The following is a 25270-nucleotide window of genomic DNA, read 5'->3' as shown; positions in this document are numbered from 1 at the left end:
GAACTACTTTGTTATCAGCTCATTGTGGAATGTAGAATTTAATAAATGTTCAGTGTTTGTCATACAATGATCGCTGGAGTGGATAATTGTTGGACCTCCGGACACGAGAAAGTCTGCCTCCACATTAGTAGAAACCATCTCTACTTGGATTAAACACGTGGATTAACATTTGGTGAATAATGGAAGGGGAAGCTGATCCAGCCATAGTGAAAAAAACAGACAAACTCAACTCTTAAGGTCATGGAGAGTTCTTTGCAAAGTTGGATAAATGCTAGAGGATCTGTGGAGTCAGCAGTTCAATATGACTTTCCTGAGGGTGGTCAAGAGGAGGAGCAGGAGATGTCTAAGACTGATCATTTGTTTTTGGTTAAGTGACACAATCTGCTAGAATGGTAACCAGACACTACTGCATTAGTCTTCCATTAAAGGACATGGATGTTAAAATGCTAATCAATCGTGCATGACAGTACATGTGGACAGAATACTAAGGAAGGAACTGCAGCTACCACTGGAGGTCTCCATATATTGGACTGATAGTACATCAGTACTAAAATACATTAGCTACAGTCATGGCCAAAAATATCGGCACCCTTGCAATTCTTTCAGAAAACACAACTCTTCTCTCAGAAAATTGTTCCAATTGCAAATGTCTTGGTTTTTACGTGCTTAATGTTTTTGTTTGCACTGGAACAACACACAAAAAAAAAAAACTGAGAAGAAAATTCAAACGTGATCAAAATTCACACAGAACTCAAAATTATTGGCACCTTGTCAAAATTGTAAGAAATAATTGTTTTTCAAGCATGTGATGCTTCTGTAACTGCTCCTGTGGCAACAAACAAAATTAATGAAAAATGACAACAAAGGATTGTTCCAGTTGTGGATAAATATAAAATTGTGAAGTGGAGAAGTCACTTCACACTATCCGTCACTGCCTGAATGAAAAGGGACGCTGCTACGGCCCTGGCCATATGTGTTGTTGTTCGTTTTTGAGTTATAGGTGCCCTGCCTGATTGACTGGATTGGGGGGCAGTACAGGAAGCTGATTGGTCCATCCTACACTTCCTGGAGTTTGAAAAGTACGGTTCCTAACAGCCAGAAGGGCTTTTCTGGCAGCAGCACATGTTGTCTGTCCTTTGCCTCCAAACATTGTTGAGCATTTTTGAATTGTTAGGCTTTGTGCCATGGTTTTGTATAGATATTGTATATTTTGTAAATAGTATTGAATCTGTAGGGGTGAACTGCCATTTTCTGAACTGATTGTTTTCTCTTGTTTTCACATTAGGGAGTTAGGGTTAGTGACTGTCTTTTTGTTTGTTTCTTTCTAAAGGATAGGTGGCACTTTCTTTGGGAAATAGCTTATTTTGTTTGTTATTTTGGCCTTGGTTATAGTTATAGTGCCATGTTTGTTTGACATTTTCTTTCGTTTAAAATAAATATCATTCTGTTGGAACATCTAGATCCTGGATTTTGGTTTGGGGACTGGAGAGGGAACATCCTAATTTATCTTTGTATGTTGCACCCCAACCCCCTAGACAGGGGCGTAACAGACGCTATAGTGAAGACCCAGGAGGACACCACTGCTGACACAAAGACATAAAAAAGCAAGACTGGAGTTTGCCAAAACTTGTGTGACAAAACCACAATCCTTCTGGGAGAACATACTGTGGAGAGATGAGACAAATGTAGAGCTTTTTGGTAAAGGACATCATGGCACCGTTTACAGAAAAGAAATTAGATCTTCAAAGAAAAGGACACAGTCAAACATGGTGGAGGCTCAAAGATGTTTGTGTGCTGCCACTCATATGTAGAGAATGGGTTGCGTGTTTTGTCTTATCTGGCTTACCGTAGTTGACTGTGAACCCGGAAGTTCAAAAGATTAGTTCAGCAGTGAGCAGACAATTTTTCTTTCTAACTTTTCCATCAGTCCCTAAAGAACATATGTCTGTAAGTACCGAGTATGTTAAAGTTAACACTCGTATCATATGTATCTCTTAAGATGGTTTAGTTTGTAATTTATTTGTTAGTTCGATAAAACGTCACGATGCTAATTGCGTAGCATGTCTATGGGCTTTTCCATGTATGTTAGCATCGGGCTAATTTCGTTAACGTTACCCGCTTAGTGCACTTCTGTTATACATTCTGATTTGTAATCAGCTTAATTCATATCTTTCAATGACTTTGCATGTATGTAAAAATGAAACTATTTGTAACACTTATTTATTTTGTATTGCAGTTTCACACTGCTTTCTTCAGTAAAGTTCAAAACTCAAAAACTACCTGCTGAGTGTTTACTGAAGGGACCTGTTAGCTATCTGTCAAGCTAGACGCAACTCTCCACACTAGTGAGGACAGAATAGTGAAAAGACATCCGTCTACGGGCAGCCTAAGAAGAGTTTACACAGAAAAACAACATTCTTAGACAAGTATAGCAGCATCCAGTAACTATTTGCCAATATGGATGACACGGAAGAAATGCTGGAAACACGATCACAGTGCTCAAGCACCTCACGTTCCAGTCAACGTTCCTCAGCTAGTTTAATAGCAGCACAGGCACGTGCTAAAGCAGCATCTGCACGAACATAAGCATCATTTGCTCAAAAAGAAGGTGACTTAATTAAAACCCAAGCGTATATAGAAGAAGAAAAACAAAAGGCTACAGCAGAAGCTGCCAGGAAGACAGCAGAACTTAATGCCAACTTACACGCACTGCGGCTAGAAAGAGCAGCAGCAGCAGCTATCGCAGAAGCTGAAGTACTGGAAGCAGCTGCTAAATACGACTTCGAAGACGTGGATTATCAAAACATAAAAAAGGACGATGCTAGGGACGCAACCACTGGCTCAATGGCTGACGTTCACCAAGCTCCAAAGTAGCACATCCCTTAATATACCCTTCGCATCAGATTCAGATGGACAATGGTGAAAGCACAATGTACGACGTGAGGAAGGATAACACACAGTCAAAGGAGATCAGAGAATACAACTCTGGTGAGTTACCAGTGTTGCATGCATCCAACCACAACGTTCCTAACTCTCCTCTATTCCACAAGCACAAAGCTTATCCAGGAACACCAACCTGCATCAATATCACAGAAGTCCATCTACTTGTGAGTACAAACCACTACCACACAATGCAGACTTTCACCCCAGACAGTCACCTCCACAACCAACACCCAGAACTAATGAGACCAATTCATCTGCTACAATCGACTTAGCCAAGTATTTAATACGTCGAGAGTTGGTAAGTTCTGGACTACTAACATTTGATGATAATCCAGAGAATTACTGGGCCTGGAAGACATCTTTTCTCAGTTCCACTGAAGATTTGAATTTGACTCCAAGGGAAGAGCTTGATCTTCTCTGTAAATGGCTGGGACCCAAATCTTCTGAGCAAGCAAAGAGGATAAGGGCGGTGTGTATTCACAACACATCATCAGGGGTCAGCATGGTGTGGCAAAGACTACAAGAATGCTATGGGTCACCAGAAGCAATAGAAAATGCCCTTCTAAATAAGGTAGATGAATTTCCAAAGATCACAACCAGAGAAAATCACAGACTTAGGGACCTAGGAGACATCTTAATGGAACTCGATGCAGCTCGTACAGATGGATTCTTACCTGGTCTTAATTACCTGGACACATCTCGGGGCATCAATGCTATAGTTCAGAAACTCCCACATCAGCTACATGAGAGATGGATCTCTTTTGCAGCACGCTACAAAGATGAACACCATTCTGCTTACCCACCATTCTCTGTTTTTGTGAAATTTGTGTGTAACCAAGCTAAGACTCTCAATGATCCAAGCTTTACACCATTACTCACTGGCGGTATGAATCCACCCAGAATGGAAAAACCCTATAAGTCTAATTTTAGAGCTTCAGTGTCTGTCAGAAAAACAGAAGTCTCAACGAGTTCTGATGCAAACTACAACAACTCAGACAAAAGTGTGATGGATCCTGACAAACAATGTCCACTGCACAACAAACCACATCCCTTAAGGAAATGTCGTGGCTTCAGAAGCAAATCGTTAGATGAGAGGAAAACCTTTCTCAAAGAAAAGAACATCTGCTATAAATGCTGTTCCTCTACTAACCACAAGGCCAAAAATTGCAATGAGAATGTACAGTGCAGAGAGTGCAACAGCCGTCAGCATCTAACAGCTTTACATCCAGGGCCAGCACCATGGAAATCAGAGATCTCCGCAGCCCTAGAGATTCAGGGTGGGGAGCATGCAGAAAACCTCTCTCCAGCAGTGATATCAAAATGCACTGATGTTTGCGGAAGTTTAAAAAGTTCAAGATCCTGTGCCAAGATCTGTCTGGTCAAAATATACCCATCTGGGCAGAAAGAAAAGTCTGTCAAAACCTATGTGGTTTTTGATGAGCAGAGTAATAAGTCCCTGGCAAAGACTGAATTCTTTGAGCTTTTCGGCATCAAGACAGATGCAGCTGTGTATACGTTGAAAACCTGTTCAGGAGTTGTGAAGACCGCAGGGAGGCGAGCTAACAATTTTATTGTGGAGTCATTAGATGGCAAAGTCAGTATTCCTCTACCCACATTGATTGAGTGCGATATGTTACCAGATGATAGGTCAGAAATCCCAACACCCGAAGTTGCTGGACACTATGCTCATCTCAAACAGGTAGCAGACAAGATACCAGCTATTGATGAAAATGCAGCTATCCTTATCTTGCTCGGCAGAGACGTATTAAGAGTCCACAAAGTCAGAGAACACTGTAACGGGCCGCACAACGCCCCATATGCCCAGCGCCTTGATCTTGGCTGGGTAATAATAGGAGAAGTCTGTCTAGGAGGAGCTCATGTGCCAGCTAATGTCAACGTGTACAAGACCTGTGTGTTGAACAATGGCCGTACATCTCTCTTTACTACTACTACTCTCCTTTCGGCTTATCCCGTGAGTTCAGGGTCGCCACAGCGGATCATTGTCCGCATGTTGATTTGGCACAGTTTTTACGCCGGATGCCCTTCCTGACACAACCCTCCCCAATTTTCTACCGGGCTTTCTACCTGCATTGCTGGGGAGGGGAACGAGCTGTTAGGGGTTCAGTGTCTTGCCCAAGGACACTTCGACATATAGCCAGCGCCGGGGATCGAACCACTCACCCTGTGGTCCGTAAGCAACTGCCTTTACCAACTGAGCTATAGCCGCCCCTCCGTACATCTCTCTTTGAACCCTGTAATAACCGTCTACACGTTAAAGAAGAGGTAAATACACCAGCATCGTACACTCGTACTCTTAACATTACCGACATTATTAAATCTGATGAAACTGATAGCCTTGGCGAGGAATTGTTCAGGAGAACACCGCATGATGATATACCTACCATCTCTGTGGACGAGAAAGTCTTTCTGGATATTCTGGACAAGGAGATGTTTGTGAATGAGGCAAACAGCTGGACAGCCCCTTTACCCTTCAGGTCACCAAGACACCGACTCCCAAACAATCGAGACCAAGCAGTGAAGCGTTTCCCAACACTGTGCCGTATGCTCAACAAAAGACCAGAAATGAACCAACATTTCTTCGCATTCATGAAGAAAATCTTTGATTTAGGTCATGCAGAACCAGCTCCACCACTCAACAAGGAAAAAGAGTGTTGGTATTTACCAATCTTTGGTGTTTATCATCCTCGCAAACCAGGTCAGATACGTGTAGTATTTGACTCAAGTGCTACCCATGAGGGCATCTCCCTGAACAGTGTTCTACTGAGTGGCCCAGATTTGAACAATACGCTTCTTGGGGTCCTCATTCGTTTTCGCAAGGAACCAGTCGCTGTAACAGCAGACATACAACAGATGTTCTATTGTTTCACTGTTCGTGAGGATCACCGGGACTTTTTGCGTTTCTTATGGTTTGAAGATAATGATCCTGAAAAACCCATCAGAGAGTACCGCATGACAGTTCATGTGTTCGGCAACAGCCCTTCTCCTGCCATTGCTATATATGGCCTAAAAAGAGCTGCTCTGGAAAGACAAGATGAATATAGTAAGGAGGCAAAACAGTTTGTCCTAAGAAACTTTTATGTTGATGATGGATTAACCTCATTCTCCAGTGATGCTGAAGCCATTCGTGTTCTGAACGAAACAAGACAGATGTTAGCAGACTCAAACATTTGTCTCCACAAAATAGCTTCCAACAGTCCCGAGGTAATGAAGGCATTCCCCTCACAGGAATGGGCTAAGGAGCTAAAAGACCTTGACCTTGGTGCAGACCCTTTACCTCTGCAGCGGAGTTTAGGGCTCAACTGGAATTTGCAAAAGGACAGCTTCACCTTCCTTGTCTCCCGAGAAGAAAAGCCATTCACAAGAAGGGGCGTTCTTTCAACTGTCAACAGCTTATATGATCCTTTGGGATTTGCAGCACCTATCACTATGCAAGGCAAGGCTCTAATCAGAGAACTGTGTTCTGAAAAATGTGATTGGGATGCACCATTACCATCTGACAAAGAAACACAGTGGAGAGCATGGCAAACCTCATTAGTAGACCTTGAGAAGCTCCAGATTCCAAGGCAGTACATTCACACGTCTCTGCATACTACACTACGGAGAGAGCTGTGTGTCTTTGCAGATGCTTCTACACTAGCAGTATCTGCTGTGGCCTACCTCAGGGCTTTTGATGAGGAGGGACAAGTTCATGTAGGATTCTGCATGGGGAAGTCCAAATTAGCTCCACGTCAGCCTCATACTGTCCCACGTCTAGAGCTATGCGCTGCCGTGCTTGCAGTTGAGTTGGCTGACACACTGCTGGAAGAACTTGATATTGAAATCCATGAAGTAAAATACTACACTGACAGCAAAGTTGTTTTAGGTTACATAAACAACACTAGTCGAAGGTTCTATGTGTATGTTGCCAACAGAGTAGCACGCATCAGGAAGTCAACTAATCCAACACAGTGGTACTTTGTTAACACACAACACAACCCTGCAGATCATGGTACACGACCGGTGCCAGTCTCTCTTCTTTGGAGTACCAGCTGGTTGACTGGGCCAGACTTTTTAAAGAAAGTCAGTGAAGATGCACCACCTCAGCCAGACTCATTTGAGCTTGTTGAACCAGCCTCAGATGTTGAGCTACGTCCACTGATTACAACATTCACTACAAAAGTTGGGACCACACAGCTTGGATCACACAGGTTTAAACGCTTCTCCAGATGGAGGCTTCTTATCCACGGAGTAGCCAAACTCATCCAGAAAATCAGATCCTCATTGAAAGCTCCCGAAAAAGATATGAAAAAATTAGACGAGTTAAAACAGGCAAAAAACATAATCATTCGGAGTGTGCAGGAGGAGGAGTTTAAGGAAGAACTTAAAAGTCTATCCAAAGGAAAGTTTGTACCTGAGCACAGTCCTCTTAAGAGCCTCAGCGTCATCCTAGATTCAGAGGGTTTGATAAGGATAGGTGGAAGATTGTCTTCTGCAGAAATCCCTTGGGAACAAAGACATCCTATAGTCATTCCAAAAAATTACCATGTAGCCCTTTTACTGGTTCAGTTCTACCATGAACAGGTCGCTCATCAAGGTAGACATATCACAGAAGGAGCAATTAGGTCTGCAGGGCTGTGGATTCTTGGAGGAAAAAGACTAGTGTCAAGTGTCATACACAAGTGCGTGACTTGCCGGAGACTAAGAGGAAAGATGGAGCAACAGAGAATGTCTGACATGCCCGCTGATCGTCTTACCCAAGCCCCTCCTTTCACACATGTAGGATTAGATGTGTTTGGACCATGGAATATCTGTGTTCGTCGTACAAGGAGTGGTGCGTCGGAGAACAAACGCTGGGCTGTTATGTTCACTTGTTTGGTCACAAGAGCAGTGCATATTGAAGTGATAGAGTCCCTCTCAACGTCAAGCTTCATTAATGCTCTGAGAAGGTTTGTGGCAATTAGAGGACCGGTAAAGCTTTTCCAGTCAGATCGTGGAACAAACTTTGTTGGTGCCTGCAAGGAGTTCCAGTTTGCTGCAGAAGATCCAGAACTTCAGTCTTACTTCAAGGACGAAGGATGTACTTGGAAGTTTAATCCTCCCTACTCGTCTCATATGGGGGGAGTATGGGAAAGAATGATAGGAGTTGCTCGACGCATCTTAGATGCTATGCTACTTAAGGTGCACACACCCAGCATATCACATGAAGTTCTTACTACGCTTATGGCAGAAGTCTCTGCTATAATGAATGGTCGCCCATTAGTTCCAATTTCAACAGATCCAGAGCAACCAGATTTGCTAACTCCTGGTTCAATTTTCACGCAGAAAACTGAGCTGGTATCTGCACCTCCTGGAGTATTTGATCCCAACGAGCTCCATAGAAAACAATGGAAGCAAGTACAATGCCTTGCTAATTCATTTTGGAAACGATGGCGTCAGGAATACCTTGCCACACTTCAGCCAAGGAGGAAATGGCAGGCAGTCGGACCTAACCTGGAGATAGGGGATGTTGTACTTCTGAAAGACAGCCAGGCTAAAAGAAATGAATGGCCCGTTGGACTAATTGTGAATACTTTTCCTGGACAAGACAATAGAGTCCGGAAGGTGGAAGTAAGGGTGGTCAAGGGAGGTACACCAAGGGTGTACATAAGACCCATCTCAGAATGTGTGTTATTGATTAAAGGTACATAGTGGTATAAAATTATACCAGACGGGGAGTGTGCTGCCACTCATATGTAGAGAATGGGTTGCGTGTTTTGTCTTATCTGGCTTACCGTAGTTGACTGTGAACCCGGAAGTTCAAAAGATTAGTTCAGCAGTGAGCAGACAATTTTCTTTCTAACTTTTCCATCAGTCCCTAAAGAACATATGTCTGTAAGTACCGAGTATGTTAAAGTTAACACTCGTATCATATGTATCTCTTAAGATGGTTTAGTTTGTAATTTATTTGTTAGTTCGATAAAACGTCACGATGCTAATTGCGTAGCATGTCTATGGGCTTTTCCATGTATGTTAGCATCGGGCTAATTTCGTTAACGTTACCCGCTTAGTGCACTTCTGTTATACGTTCTGATTTGTAATCAGCTTAATTCATATCTTTTAATGACTTTGCATGTATGTATAAATGAAACCTTTTGTAACACTTATTTATTTTGTATTGCAGTTTCACACTGCTTTCTTCAGTAAAGTTCAAAACTCAAAAACTACCTGCTGAGTGTTTACTGAAGGGACCTGTTAGCTATCTGTCAAGCTAGACGCAACTCTCCACACTAGTGAGGACAGAATAGTTTGATTTCAGTGATTCTTTCCAAAGGGGGTGCTACCAACTACTAAATTAAGGCTTGTGTAAAGACCAGTGAGTCTACTTGCGTGAGCAAGGACACCGTAAGACACTATTTCTAACTTCCTCCACTTCCTCTGTTACTTCACTTTGCTTCACATTAACCCTTTTCTACTCCAGAAACCTGTTTCTTTTTTCACTGTGTTTTCAGCTGATCCCTGTTCTCCTCTGCAGATGCAGGACATGACACCCCCCTAGAAGACACACCCTCACCCAGACCACTTTGTCACCAGCCTCTTTCTCTCCTGCCCTGTAGAACTGCCAGTCTGCAGTTCACAAGGCTGACTTCATCCCAGCTTTTGCTACACAGTCAGCTGTTCAGCTGCTTGCACTTACTGTACAGAAACCTACATCACGCCACAGTACACAGCCCCCCCAGCTGCACTCTCCACCAATTTTGCTTTCTCTCAGATTCCTTGCAGGCTGGTGTTGTATTACACTTCTCGTCGCTGACCCCTGGAAGTTGGCAGCTGAGGTGTTTGCTCTTCAAAACACGTTTGACCTGAGACTGGTCTCCACTCCCCCCGACCCAAAAAGCTGTCAACAACCTGGACCTCATTCTGGAATTGTACCATAGAAAACATCTTGGTCACTCCTCTGCATCTATCGGATCACTTCTTTATTCGGCTCACAGTCTTCATCCCTAAACATTCATATTCTCCTACCACACTTGTAACATTCCACCAAAACCTCAGGTTTCTCAATCCACAGCAGTTCTGTCTTAATTCTTGACTTATTTTTTTGCTTGCCTTGTACCTGCCTTGTGATAAAAGCGTCTGCCATATCACTAAATGTAAATGTAATCTACTATGTTTGCACAGTTCTAATCCCCTATTTTGGAATGTTTGGAGCAAAATAATGCATGAAGCTGTCCACTGTTTTGGTGCCATTGTAAGCAACAGTATCCATCATTTTAATGCACTGCACTAAATGGTGCATGGTTTTTGTTAACAAATTAAACTCTGCTTTAGATTTATATCTAACATAGTTATTTTAATCAATAAGGAGACAATTGAGCCTTAGGGCCTCAAGCCTGCTAGGCCATAAGAGAAGTGTGGGTCTTCACTATCAAAGTCAGATGTTCACAACAGATTATGAGCTATGAGGAATCAGCAAACTCATCAGTGTGTAGGAAATAACAAAATGCATTTCTCATCCTTTTCCTCTTTACTAATCATTCAAAGCTTACTGACCCTTCAGTAACACCTGACCTTTACTATTTTTAGGGCTCTAATGCAGAGCCAAAAGTGTCAACAAGTGGTTGAGGAGAGACAAGTTTTTCAGAATTAAGTGAAGTGCTGTTGCATTTAGCTTAAATAAAGTTAGCCAGCAACATTCCCCTGTAGAAGACACTAAAACTACAACCTACTCCTTGATCAGTTGGTTTCTTTTATAACTAAGCTCAAATCCCCCACAAAATCAACCTCTTACCTTCACTGTTTATGAAGAGACAGGTGAATGACGGGAAAATATTTCATTTGCAAACAAAAACTTATATAAAATTGTTATTAAAAAAAAAAAAGCAGGCAAAAGGCTGAGCAGAAAAAGATCCTCATGACCAGAACTCTAGGATCAAAGATACTGAGTCTGGTTTCTGTCTTTTCCACCAGTATCCATGAAAATACAGACCCTAAAACAAAGTGCCCAATAGGAACAAAAGACGTGTCTCTGAAAATATCATACACCTCTTTAGAGGGTGTGTGTGTGTGTGTGTGTGTGTGAGAGAGAGAGAGAGTGATGGGTGAGGTTGTGTATGTGTGTATAAAACAACAGTGTGTATTAAACTTCAAAATTGACACACAGCTCTGTCTTGGACATGAACAGAATGTAGCAAAAGGAAGAATAATCATTACTAATCGTGTATTAAGGTTATATATTTAAAATACGAAATAAATAACATTTTTAAACTTTATTTATGCCTTTAGTCCAATGTTTCCACACTTCCCCTTTATCAGCAGACATTGTAAGAGGCCTCTTTAACAGGAAACAAAACGAGAAACACACATCCTTCCCAACTGAACACATGTAGATCAAGTCTAAAGTTTCTTCAACAGAGACTAACAACAGACTTCATCTTAAGTTTATCTCACAAGTTTTATTAATCTTTCTCTTTGACGAGACATAATGAATCCAACACAGCACAGGTTTGTGGAAGTGTGTCATGGCTGCATCAAAAGAGGTTTTAGAAGACGATAAACCAAGAGCAGTTGTTGGGGCTCACCAGCATTACAAAAGTATTTTTAAGGAGTCTGGACAACAACTATCAGGCAGGTCTTGTACACATGGAGAATATTTATCACTGTTACACTGCCCAGGAGCAGGCGACCAACAAACATCACACCAAGAACAAAGTGTGTAGTAGCCAGGAAGGTTACAAGGAACCCAAAGTACACAGTGATGCTTTTCTTCAGCAGGGTTGGGGAAGCTGGTCAGAGTTAATAAGAAGATGGATGGAGTCAAATAAAAATCAATCTTAGAAGAAAACCTGTTAGAGTCTGCAAAAGAATTGAGACTGGGGAGGAGATTCACCTTCCAGCAGGACAACAACCCTAAACATACAGCCAGAATCCAGACCTAAATCCAATGAGAATCTGTGGCTGTTCACAGATGCTCTCCATCCAATTAGACTGAGTCTGAGCTATTTTGCAAAGAAGAAGGCAAAGTATTGACTCACAGGCTGAATACAATAGCAAACATTTGAACACTCTTTAGCAACAGCAGCGCTGCCTGTAGGAATAGCTGGAGGCAATGTGCCAGGCTGCCCCTGTTGCTGGGCAACGGGTTTGACTGACAGGCCAGGCACACAGCACACAAAACATGATAAGAAATAATGCATGGAGCACCAATAAAGGACAAAATCAAGTGATGAAATCGCGACTTCCAAGAGAAAGAAAGTATGAACCCATGTTTACTTTGAGTATAGCTTCTTTAATGATGCTTGTTCAAGGGGGATTTGTTGGGTTTTCTCTATAAGTCTTTATAGTTTTGATTTTATTCTGTAAAGTGCCTTGAGATGGCTTTGCTGTGAATTGGCTCTATAACAATAAAGTTGAGTTGAATTGAACTTATGTACAAGTCAGTATGTGCAAATTGTACCATTAGTGTAATGGACATTAAGAATAATGCATAACAGAATAAACAGTTGACAGTGTAGTGTATAAAGCATTTGTCTCTTTGTCAAATCCCTTCTGCGTTACATGCTGATGCTTAGGTTACCACTTCAAGTCGGTGATTGACACTCTGACCTTTAAGGTTAGTTAAATGAAAACACTAAAAGAAACAATGAGTTGTCTCTGCTCTGTGTTACTGTTTGTCTGCAGCATGGATTAGTTCACCTGCAGTGCTGTGAATACTTATGTACATGTCATTTGTTTCATTTTGTATTTTTCAGACACTTGCAAAGATTTCAAACAAACCTCTTTCACGTTGTCATTATGGGCTATTGTTTGTAGAAATTTGAGGAAAATAACGAATTTGATCCATTTTGGAATAAGGCTGTAACAGAACAAGCTTGGTAACAGCAACAGGCCAGGTGTCAACCGACCCGAAAACAGGAACAGGATTAGTCCCAGAACCAGACGAGGCGTCAGTTCCTTTTTCGGCTTGTAAAAGATTAAAGGCAGTCAGGTTCTATCCCAGCTCACACTGGATAAGAGACCATGTACAAATGTGCAGATCTTTGCATCTCCAAGCACCTGAAGACCAACACAGACACTGGGAGAACATGCAAACTCATAAGTCACCTGTGTAAAGTTGTGTCTGACTATGTGCTGATATATATGAATTTGTGTGTGGTCCTTTACCTCCTGTTATCTGACATGTATAAAAAATTGCATATCAATACAATTTCTAACTAAATATTTGCGCTAAAGATATTTCTGTTCAGCATAGATACTGTAACAAGACTAAAAGTTCAATCATGTCTTAAACATCACTTCTTCGTCAGTCTCCAATTGTGGACATGGCCTTTACATACATCATCACCTGCTTTTAAAATCTTGACTGCAACAAAATTAACTTTTTATAGCTGGAACAGAGGAGCCCAGTTTGTAACCCTCATGTACCCTAATCCATTAAATAACACCGAAGCAACACAAATTACTGCAGCACAACTGCAGTGTGAATGGGAACAAACACTGTAAGGTGCTTTGGATAAAAGCGTTATATAAGTGGCCATTTACCAACGAGTGTTCATCACTGAAGCCTGTTCTGCCTCCTGCTGCTGAGGGCAGGTAATGTGTAACTCTGACAGAATAAAATTCAGAAGCTGTTAAACAAAGGAGATTAGATCACTTAAGATCAAAAGGTCAACAGGACAAACCCACATATAGAGGTTGGGGTCATGTGCTCGTTTTTTAAGTTTAAACCAGGTAAAACTAAAACTTCTACCACACTGATCAGTCATGTTGTGTAGTTGTTTCTCATTAGAATTGACTTAAAGTTCTTTGCTGTAACAAGTCGAATAAAAATATTTGTAAAAACTGTTTCATTATGGTTTCAGATTTATTTCATTCATACAAATGTAACACCATGAAGACTGGACGTCGTCATTTTGACTTTATCACATGGTTTGAGCCACTGAAATGTTTTTTTTATTTATGTGATTTAGTGCTTTAGAAACCAGTTTCACCATCACTGACAGTGTTTTTCATTGTTACCTCAGTCTCTCCAGGCCTCCCAGAGCTAACTACTTATGTTATGTTTGTACCTTGTTGGGGAATATAGGAGCAAATATAGGACCACAATGCAACAACACCATCTAGTGTTACTTATGGAAAACTGCAGTAAATTACAGTGAACAGCCATGAATTACAAGATCAGCATAGGAGTGTACAGGACTCATAATTTAAATGGTAAATCAGAGTTCAATTTAAACATGTTTCAATTTGTTGTCAGCTGACTTCCTGTTTTTGATTCAAAGCCTCCTCTTATTTTTCACACAAACTACAAAGTATTGGTGAGATTTGCAAAAATATAATTTAAATGTACTTTCTTTTGCAGAGAATCATCCAGCTCAGAAAGTGTGTTGTCCTCAGTCACATTTAATGTTGAGTGATGTCTACAGTCAGATCTGGTTAGAACAGCTGCTGATGCTCCTACAGGTTCCCTCAAAGGCAGCACCAGCAGATGGAGGTTAGATAGAAACTGATTTTAAGAACTAGAAGAACTCTGCTCCTCTGTAACTGATCCAGAATATATAATGGAAAAGTTTCAACACTTGAAGATGTGATACCACATCAAATCAATGGCTTTTAGCTTGTCCCTCAACAGGTCGCCACAGCGGAACATGTGCCCCACGTTCCACAAGGTTGCCCTTGGTGGCTGGGTGGGGCCATGCCTGGTGGGGTGGGATTTGGACCTGCTGCTTTCTGCATCCCAAACCAATGCTTTACCACTGAGCCACCAAATACATTTAATAATTAATCTCCATTATCAACGGTTTTGCACTGACCTAAAAACAATGGTGGTTTAAAGGAGCTGTCCCCCCCGCAGCTGATTCTACCTGAATCATCCAGCAGGTGGCAGCACATCATCATATTCACATGGTCTGATTCCAATATTGGAGGAAAAGTGTGAATCAGATCTGCCTGTTTAGTTTCTGTCTGTTTCTCTGCTCATGTTATTTCCTGTCTTCTCTCTGTGTGAAAACCACTGTGGTTCTGACTGTGACTTGAAGACTGTAACTGAACGATGACGAATCATTATTCAGGTAGTTGTGGATTTCTCTTTTGACAACGTTGTTAAAGTGTGATGAAGCTGATCAGATGGAAGAATGAGACATGGTTTTGTGTTAAAGTGCACACTCAGCATTAACCACACACAGGTGCTGTACATCAATGCAGGGCAGTGTTTTCTCCTCACTGTCAGAATCACTGGGACAACTGTGGACTGAAACTTGGCAACACTCAATGTCTTTAGTCTCGTTTTATTTGTCTGTCTGTTACCTTTTACCATCTTCTATCGTTGTTAAGTTTTGCTTTTATTACGTGTTGGCTTCCTTTTAAAATAAAACACTTAGCGTCTTACAGGAAATTATAAAAATAAAAGCCACAAAACAAATCAAAGATTTGAACCGAGCACATTAGCAGGAGAAAAACAAAATTGTGAGGACGTTACACTCCCACCAAATCATGAGTGTTTGATTCCCAGTGAACATAAAACACGAATGATTTTTACTAATAAAACAGACCTTTGTAATATAGTCAGCAACAAGAATAATTTACTGTACCATGTTTAAGCAGACCCTAATAACAGAACTAGCTTATGAACTGAACGTTCCTCCACGGATACTTTGCTGGGTTGTAGCCCTTTTTTAGTCAGATTTTTATTTCCTAGAACAATCTTGACTCTCCTGACTAGTCCATCTTTATCTGTTACAGTCTCTGTAACTCTTCCTAGTCTCCACTCCGGTCTTGGTGAGACTTCATCTGTGTCTATTACTACATCACCTACTTGAATGTTTTTCTTAGGTGTGTGCCATCGCTGTCTGACAGTAATGCTGTGTAATCAACTTCCTGTAAAGCTTTGCTGAGTTCATTTTTGGCACCAACAAAATTAGTCCCTTGGTCAGACTTAATTTGTCTCACTGAGCCTCTCAATGCATTAAAGCATTGCAGACCATTGATGAATGCATTAGCTGACAGATCCTCCAGCATCTCTATGTGATGGCCCTTGAGCAAAAACACGTAAAGAGCAGGACATGTCTTTAGTGTTCTTTTCTACCTTCTTTGGTCATAAAAGGCCCAAAACAGTCCATGCCACAGTATGTGAAAGGCGGAGATGGTTCCATTCGTTCTATAGGTAGATCACACATTCTTTGTCCTTCCACAGGTCTCCTTAATCTCTGGCAAATCACACACTGGTGAATGTAAGATGTGACAGGTCTATTCATACCTTGGATCCAATAGCCATTAGATCTTATTTCATTGAGGGTGAAGCCCTTTCCCTGATGTCCAACCCTTCCATGGTAATATGCAATTAACATTTTTTTTGCAGCTTCCTCCCACCTTAAGAACACAATCTTTGTCAAGAAAGACATCAAGCTGATTTCTCTTACTTGTTGTTCTTATTTCTTCCTCGGATGTCTTCTTCTGGAGGTCATTGATTATGATGCTCTCTGCATGATTCTTTTCCCACATATCACATAGGGGGTGGAAACAAGGCTAGAGCCCTGCTGAATGTAAAAAGGTCACTTTCAACATTCCAGTGAATCCTAATGCTCTCTCTATTTGCATGCCATCAAAGGCAAGGTCCTTTTTTGTAATGTCTGTTGCATGTTCTGATGTGGGTTTACTTTGCAGAACAGAACTGGTGTTTGACACAAACTTGTGTAGACGTAGACCACCCTTAGCACATATTTCACATGCCTCCTTTGCAAGTTCTATGGCCTCGTCAACACTCTCAGTACTTGTAACACCATCATCCAAAAAAACAAAAACGAAACAATGAACTTGACTCCTGATGGACATAAGAGACTGTTTTCTTTGGCTAGATGTTTTAGCCCATAGTTTGCCATAGCTTTGTCTGGCCATATCGTTAGTCAAGTTTGTTCCAGGGATCTTGGTAAACCTCTCCATCATTTCTGTAGAAGGTCCCTTCAAGGCATTTACAAGCTGGGCCACTAACATATGTTTTGAGGTAATACAACTTATCAGCAGGCGAAATGCCTTTTCGATCGATAAGTGACATGAAACGGGCTTTCCATTCATTGAAGGGGATTGGCTCACCAGTGAACACTGCCGGCTCACGTGAGCAGCTCACGGAGGCGACATCTTTCCCTTTCTGCATCAAAGTCTCCATCAATGCCAGTTAGTCTTTCATTTGGGATTTTAATTATGTCACTGGTCACTGCCTCACATGCATCTACCTTTCGTCTTAAAATCGGTTGTTGGTGTTATATAATCTCTCAATTCAGCGTAGAGTTTCATGATGTCGTCCTTCTCTTTCTCTAAAATGTCTGCAATTGTTGCCATGTGCGTTTCAGTGACGTCTGATTTTAGTTCTTCATTTCTTCCCTTTGGTAAGTGGCCATGCTTTCACCTCCTCCACGCAGTAATCATCATCTATTAAACAAAATATCTTGTTCTTTTTTCCATCAGCTTCCAAATTGGCCTTTCTTGCAATTAACCAACTTTGCAAAGCACTTTCTATGACTTTAAGAGTTGGCTTCGCCTGTTTTTTTCCTTTCCATTATTCACTTTCACAATTTTGGTTAAGGGTGGACCTAAGTAAGGAGATTGCAAATAACAAGGGGCTTTTCATGACAGAGACTTAAATGGTGAACAGAAGTCGCTCCTAACAGGAGGATACTAGAAACTGGATTCAGAACAGATACAGACTAAGACAACTAACCACAGGACCAGCACACGAGGGGAGTTAACTTAATAGAATCTAAGATGACAACAGGGTGGACGTTGAAAACAAGAGGGGAACAGAATTTACCAAAATAAACACAGCTAAGGCTCAGGGACAAGTTAGGCAAGGAAATTAAACAACAAACCCTAAACGATCACTCGGGAGAAAACAAAGGCTACTAAATAAATAAAGTACAGATAAACGTTAAACTACTGAACAAATGAACACACATAGTAATGACTAAAGTAAAACAGAGCACGACTTAAAAAACACACTGGAAGGGAAAGATACCAAAGTAACACAGGAATAAAGGGGAGGCAGACACGAACAAACTGAGCAAGTTTGCAGTTGAGGCAAACTGAAGAACACAGAAGCAGATCTAAACGAAAAAACCAGGATCAAAACAAGCAGAGAAAACTGGACACTGAATTCAACAGAAGGCAAACCTCAGACCAAATACGACACAAAAGCACAGAGTCCAGGATTAAAGAGTCCGTGAAGCCAAGAAGGTCCAAGAAACACAAATTCAGGTTTTTCCAAAAGTCCAGAGTCTACTGTGGGATTGGTGAGGTAACAACAACAGCAATGACTAAGAGGATCTGGCAGGGGAGTGAAGGGAAGACTGAACTTAAATAGAGGAGGGAACAGGTGCAAACAATGAGGGACAATGAGGGTAAAGCTGGGCAAAAGAACCAGGGACAGGAAGTAGGGAGAAGGGGGCACAAAATAAGAGTCCAAAACCAGGAGGTACACTGTGACCATGACATTCACTGAATATTAATCTACGTGTTTAGTCCAAGTAGAGATGGTTTCTTACTAATGTGGAGGCAGGCTTTCTCATGTCCGGAGGTCCAACAATTATCCACTCCAGAGATCATTGTATGACAAACACTGACCATTTATTAAATTCTACATTCCACAATTGAGTTGATAACAAAGTAATTTCACAGAAAAATACTGAGATGACCAAAAAAGTCCAAGTTTTACTAAATAATCACAAAGAAGACGGTATGAAACTGTGTACCTCCACAGGTACGCACACTCAACTTTCCACTACTACCTTGTTGCTCTTCCAGTTCATTTATACACTGTCCAAAACAAACATCTTTAGCTTGACAACTGTTAGGCAAACTTCAAAGGCCGTTTTTTAATGTTTAACTTGTGACGTCATTAGTGATGTCATATATATGCTTATACATACATTTAATTTACTTATACTTCCACGACACACCATCCACCCAGAGAAAACCCCAATTGGCAAAGACATTATTTAAAAAAAAATAATACTCCATACATACAATTTTTTACATCAATACAATTTTCAAATTTCCACTGCTATGCTGATGATACCCAGCTATATTTATCTATGGAACCAGATGAAAATATTCAGTTAATAAAGCTTCAAGCCTACAAGACATAAAGGCCTGGATGTCCCACAATTTTTTACTTCTAAACTCAGACAAAACTGAAGTCATAGTATTTGGGCCCAAAAATCTCAGAGACATAATGTCCAACCATATAGTTACTCTAGATGGCATAAGTCTGGCCTCCAGTAGTACTTCAAGGAACCTTGAAGTTATTTTTGACCAGGATTTTTCCTTTACCTCACACATAAAACAAATCTCTAGAACAGCCTTCTTCCACCTACTGAACATTGCCAAAATTAGTAGCATCCTGTCTCAAAGTGATGCCGAAAAACTGGTCCATGCATTTGTTACCTCTAGGTTGGACTACTGTAATTCCCTACTTTCAGGATGCCCCAGTAACTAAAGAGCCTGCAATTAATCCAAAATGCTGCAGCAAGAGTGCTGACTGGAACTAGCAAGAGAGATCATATTTCACCTTCACTAGCTTCTCTCCATTGGCTTCCCATTAAATCTAGAATAAAATTTAAAACCCTGCTTCTTACATATAAAGCTCTGAATGGTCAGGCTCCATCATATATAGAAGATCTCATAGCACCGTATCATCCCAGTAGACCACTTCAATCTCAGAATGCAGGCGTACTTGTGGTTCCCAGAATGTCCAAAGGTAGAATGGGAGGTAGAGCCTTTAGCTATCAAGCTCCTCTCCTGTGGAACCAGCTCCCAGTTCAGATTCGGGAAGCAGACACCCTCTCTACTTTTAAGTCTAGGCTTAAAACCTTCCTCTTTAATGAAGCATATAGTTAGTTATAGTTATGCTGCCATAGGCTTAGACTGGCTGGGGGACCCACCCCCCAATGCACTGAGCTCCTTTCCTCCTCTTGTCCCTCTCTCCTCTCCTCTCACCCTGCAATTGTCACCACTGTATGTCATTAACTCTGTGTGTTCTCACCCGTAGTTGTCTTTGTCCTCCTCTGTCCCCCTCTCTCTGTCCCTTTCTGCAGGTGTCCCCCGGCTTTGAAGCTGTGTGTCTTCCAGCGTGCAGCTACTGGTCCTACCAATCTGCCCGATGTTTTGTTGTTGCTTTTTGTTGCTCTGTTCTTTTCTCTCTCCCCTTTCCACTCACCCCAACCGGTCGAGGCAGATGGCCGTCCACCCTGAGCCTGGTTCTGCTGGAGGTTTCTTCCGTTAAAGGGAGTTTTTCCTCTCCACTGTTGCCTATGGCTTGTTCAAGGGGGAATTGTTGGGTTCTCTTTATATATCTTTATAATCTTGAATTTATTCTGTAAAGTGCCCTGAGATGACTTTGTTGTGAATTGGCGCTATATAAATAAAGTTGAATTGAATTGAAATTAGTCCCCCAGGTGGAGGTAGAATCAGAGGTAGAGTCGGTCCAGCTGCCCTTCAAAACTGCAGTTCACCTGCCTGAAGACGTCAGAGTTGAGTGGAGGAACAGTTACAACTGGATAGTACACATGTATGAGGATGGCTCTGACCGGCCTGAAGAACAGGATGAATTTTATAGGGACCACATAGAGAAGAAGAAAGACCTGCTGAAGACTGGTGATCTCAGTCTGACCCTGAAACACCCCAGTCAAAGACACAGGGACATATGTTTCTATCATTACTGGCCCAGATATCTGGATAACGAAAAGAGTTCTGCTGAAAGTAAAAGGTGAAATTTAATTATCGTTAGTTATTTTTAGTTTTCTGTCTGTTTTTTTTAAAAATATTATTCTGTCTGACTGTCTTCTGTCTCCTCTGCAGTAAGAACTCAGGAAAAAGATGAGACAGTGGACATCAGGAACAGAAGCAGCTACACTGATCCAACTCCTCTGATGAATAATCAATCAGTTTGATCAGTCTGTTGATCAAACTCTGATTATTGATCTGATCTGACTTTGGATCAGAGACACAATTGACAATGGATGAAGACAGGAGGACACTTTGTCTTCTTCTTCTTGAGTCTGACTCCTCCTGACTCTCACACACTCACTATTGATGTGCAGTGATGTCACATGTCGACCTGTCTGTGGTGAGGAAGAAGAGGATGAAGAGGAAGTGACAGTGGACAGCCTCAGTAAGAGAAGGAGATATAAGATCGACTGATTAAAGTTCATCAGTAAATCACTGATTGATCAGAAAAACTCCACCATCTTTGTCTGTAACCAGCTTCTCCTGGAACCAAACACACAGTGACTGAGCACCACCCGTCTGGCTGTGGAGGCCACAGAAACAAACTGCAGCTGCTTCCTCATTTGAAATCCAGACACATGTTGGAGCAGGAACCAGATCTGGAATCTGACAGTGGACAAGAGGAACAAGCTCAGCAACAAAGACTAAAGCAGGATGTTTCTGTGAGGTCAACACTGTCTCCAGAACAGCTGATTTTGTCCTACAACACTGAATCAAACGTCCTGATTCTGTTTCCCTTTGTTAACTGCTGCTGTTCTGGTTCTTTCTCTTCTTCTGGTTCCTTTTAGCAAACACTTGTTTTTCTCCCTTTTCTCTTGAATCTGTTAAATCCAGTTTAATTCTGTAGTAAAGAGCTTGCTGGTTGGATTGGGACTTTTAGAAGAGGGACATTGTCTCCTGGTGATGTCAATAATCCAGGACTGTGTGTGTCTGGGTCCAGTTCATAGATGAAATCTCTGTCAGGCTTTAGATTTCATTCCACGACTTACAGGTTGTCTTTTCACGTCTATGCAGGACGTCTTTTCCCATGAAATCAAAAGAGAAACTAACCTGATCAACCAACACTTGGATCTGTGTTTGTTTTATCAATAAGTTGTTTAGAAAACTAAAGTTCAACTGATTTAAATAGTTGTTTTTATGCTTTGAGGCAATAAAAATAAAAGCATGATTGTTAAAAAGTTCTATATCTAAACCCCTTTGTTACCTGTAGTTACACAGTCAGTACAACAAATGACGGCTTCTAATAAATGTGGTTATAAAAAAGGCACAAACCACAAAGAACATTCTTTTAGAATAAAATAATTTATTCATTACAAAATAAAAAAACTAATTATATGTATTTATTAACTATTATACAATTATAAAGTAACTGAAACTCAAACCAACTTAACAATTTTAAAACTATAATACAGGAAACATTAATATCATAAAACAATATACAGAAAACAAGACAGAATTTTTAAAACCATGAAAAATAAATTACACATTAAAATAAATCAGTGTCTGAATGAGTTTTGTTCTTTTTCATTTCCATGATGTTTTTCTGTAGTAGAGGACGTCCTTCAAGAAATACTTTAAGGGTCTTAACATACTGCTGAAGGTCATGTCTGCAGTGTTTGTGATGCAGTGTCCACCTGTGTCCACAAAGAGGACAAAGTCATTAGTTTGTTGAATCTTGAAAAATAAAGTTAGAGTTGCTCAAATATGTCTTTAACAAAATAGCTGCAGTTTTCTATATCTTTCATTTTTGGTTCAGTTTCATGAAACACTACAAGTCCTGTTTAACAACAGTTAACAGTGTCAGCAGATTCTTATTAAAGATCCTCAGTCTTCAGAACTTTGATCTGTGTGTGCTTCTATCTGACAGACACATTTCAAATGATATGCAGGTCATCTTTGTATATGCTTTAACCTCCATATGACTCATATATTAACATCAATGCAGTCATCATATCAGTTTGCTGCTCTGTGTTGATCTGACTGATGGGAAATGAAACCACAGACATGCTGAACAACACACAGGGAGAAAAAAAGACATTTTCATTATTGATCTGTCAGATATTTAGACTGTCAGGGCTTCACATCTGTGCAGATGTTACTTTAAGAGTCTTCACCTTCCACTTATCAACACAGTCTGTGTCATTTAATACTTAAAGACTTGGTCAGTGAGCGGAGAAAAAGAAAGTTACAGGAAAATAATGAACATCAGTGCAAAGGTTTGTGTCCCTTCATGAAATGTTCTATAATACTCCTCCAACCTCTGAGCAGTGTTTGTGTTCTGTCACGTGATCTTTTAGCCTTAATGGCAGAATTGTTCCAGTAAACTGTCCAAATAAAACCATTTCACATTAAACAGAGAAAACATCCTGTTGTTGATCCAATCAGCTGTTAGATCCAAAAACTTGATCTGACGAGGTCACTGTTGTTTCTGTTTGTGTGACATCAGAGAAAGTCGGACAAAAATCTAATCAGCATGTACTGTGTGTCAATCAAATCTGTGCAGAACTTCAAACTAGCCTCATATTAAACCTACTATCTCTTACTGAATATGGAAGGTTTCAAAAGTGATTAAACACATTGTGTGATGTTAGTGTATGAGCTCAGCTTGGGAGGCTCTGCCATAATTGAACCACAACTATATTGTTAACTGAAGCTGTAGAAAAGCACAGCCAAACACCAAACTAGGACAGGACATGTTTCCCACTCTCACCCAGACCACTTTGTCACCAGCCTCTTTGTCTCTTGCCCTGGTGAACTGCCAGTCTGCAGTGAACAAACTTGGATTACTGCAGTCTCCAACAATTGGTCCTTCTCTCACAGTCCTCGCTCATCAGGTCGGGGGGTGGAACTGAACTCATTCTCACCTGGAACTGCACCACAGACAGCATCTTGGTCACTGCTCTGCATGTATCAGATCCCTTCTTCATTCAACTCTCAGTCTTCATCCCTAGACCTTCATTCTCCCACCACACTTGGAACATTTTGCCGTAAGCTCAGGTCTCTCAACCTGGACCAGTTCTCTTCACTGGTCTCTGCAACTCTGCCCCCAACACAGGACCTCTCCACCCTCGATGCAGATGCAGCCATGGACAGCCTCTGCAATACACTTCTCATCCCTCAGCTTCTAATCCGTGGCTCACCGACTGGATCCTGTGTCATGGCTTCAACATCCAGGAAGAGAGAAGAACATCAACAGAGTTTCAGTTCTCCATCCTATGCAGTTCTAAACTTCATACATCACACATTAGTTTTAGAAGCTTCTGTTGCTGGGCAGAACATTCTCCACCCTCGGGCTACTGGTCCCAGCACTTTTCTCCTTTTCTGGAAACCTTTTCCCTTTTCAGCACTTTGATAAGCAGCTGTGAGCATGAAGTGACTCTGGGTCACTACAGTGTCTGATGGTCTGCTGTTAGACAATAACTGCAAACACTTCAAGACTAAACATGGAGATGAGACAAAGTTTGAAAGTTGTCATTTGTTCATATTTTCATTGTGTGGTTATAGCCGTATTCGTTTTTTTAACAGTTTTTATTCTATTTAAATTTTTTATGACAATCCTCATTAATTTTCTTACAGTTTTTTTTTTTTGTTTGTTTTTGTAATTTTTAGTAACAACTTCCTGTCAGTGTTTTAGTGTGAAGGGGAGGACTTTGAGGGGAAAATGTAATATTCCACTTTCAGCTGGTACAAATGTTCTTTCTTCATAAGAAGTAACAAAATAGCCAAGAGGTGTAAAAAGTTAGAGTAAAATATTAATAACATGTGCATTTGCAATGTGCAGGCAACCAGGCAACTAGGGCAGTAACAGCATAGTAGCCACTCTGCTGCTGGAGCCATCACACACTGACCTCATCTTAGTGTGAAGGCTAGTACTCTGGGTAGTACTCCATAGAGTACAGAGAGCACCAGCCATTGCTGGGCCTTCAGAGTAGTCGTGCTGCCCTTCTTAAGGCTTCTCTTTGTTTGAGCACACTGCACATTGTAGGAGCTGTTCTCTGGCTGCATTTGATAAATGGTTGTTTTAATGCTCTGGTCTTCAGGTGCAGTTCTGTGTGGAGCCAGTCCTGTCCCATGTCCTAGGCTGAAAAGCCTTTGAGGAGGACTTAATGCCAGTCTACTGTTCTGCTTATGCTGAAGTTTGGAACCAACTGTCCAGCTGAGCAATGTGTTAAATGAATGTGTATTTTTTACTTGAATGTATTATATATATATTTATTTCTTATTATTTCTATTCTGTAAGCTGCACTTACAATACTAACAATTGTACTTCTGTTGTTTTGTAGAATCCAGGAAGGAAGTGTGGGGGCCACACCAGACCTTAGCCCCTCTTCATTGCATGTTGGTAACACTGAGTGATAGACATACACAATACTGTAATTAACAATAATTAAAGAACAGAACCAAGTTTGCAGTGTTGTTGGTTCTTTTCAGCATGTGTGGTTGGGGTTTATTGGGGCTTAGTGTGGGGTCTTCCTGCAGTGGGCCCTTCCAGTACGTAGGTGATTTATTTGCCTACATTTAAATGCTTAAATTGACTTAAAGAATCCAAACATTGCACGATATCAGGATTCTATTT

General features: G+C 41.1%; 2 protein-coding genes across 2 annotated transcripts in view; one reads left to right on the top strand and one right to left on the bottom strand.

Moving 5' to 3' along the window:
• Window positions 1-25270, bottom strand: part of LOC137136945 (contactin-6-like) — a 145786-nt gene that overhangs the window by 33225 nt on the left and 87291 nt on the right. The gene's annotated exons all lie outside the window — the stretch shown is intronic.
• LOC137136943 (uncharacterized) lies at window positions 1776-9567 on the top strand. The gene is made up of 2 exons (XM_067522751.1): window positions 1776-1947; window positions 2237-9567. Exon 2 carries the CDS (start codon window positions 5392-5394, stop codon window positions 8629-8631), a length of 3240 nt encoding a protein of 1079 aa, XP_067378852.1. The 5' UTR covers window positions 1776-1947; window positions 2237-5391; the 3' UTR covers window positions 8632-9567.

The sequence above is a fragment of the Channa argus genome, chromosome 12 (assembly GCF_033026475.1).
Source record: "Channa argus isolate prfri chromosome 12, Channa argus male v1.0, whole genome shotgun sequence".
NCBI lineage: Eukaryota > Metazoa > Chordata > Actinopteri > Anabantiformes > Channidae > Channa > Channa argus.
Note: the sequence above shows the minus strand (reverse complement) of the source record. Positions and strands in the feature narration are given on the sequence as shown.

Bases quoted from the DNA above. Each gene is read 5' to 3' on its own strand.
- LOC137136943 (XM_067522751.1), top strand. From the start codon at position 5,392: ATGTTTGTGAATGAGGCAAACAGCTGGACAGCCCCTTTACCCTTCAGG.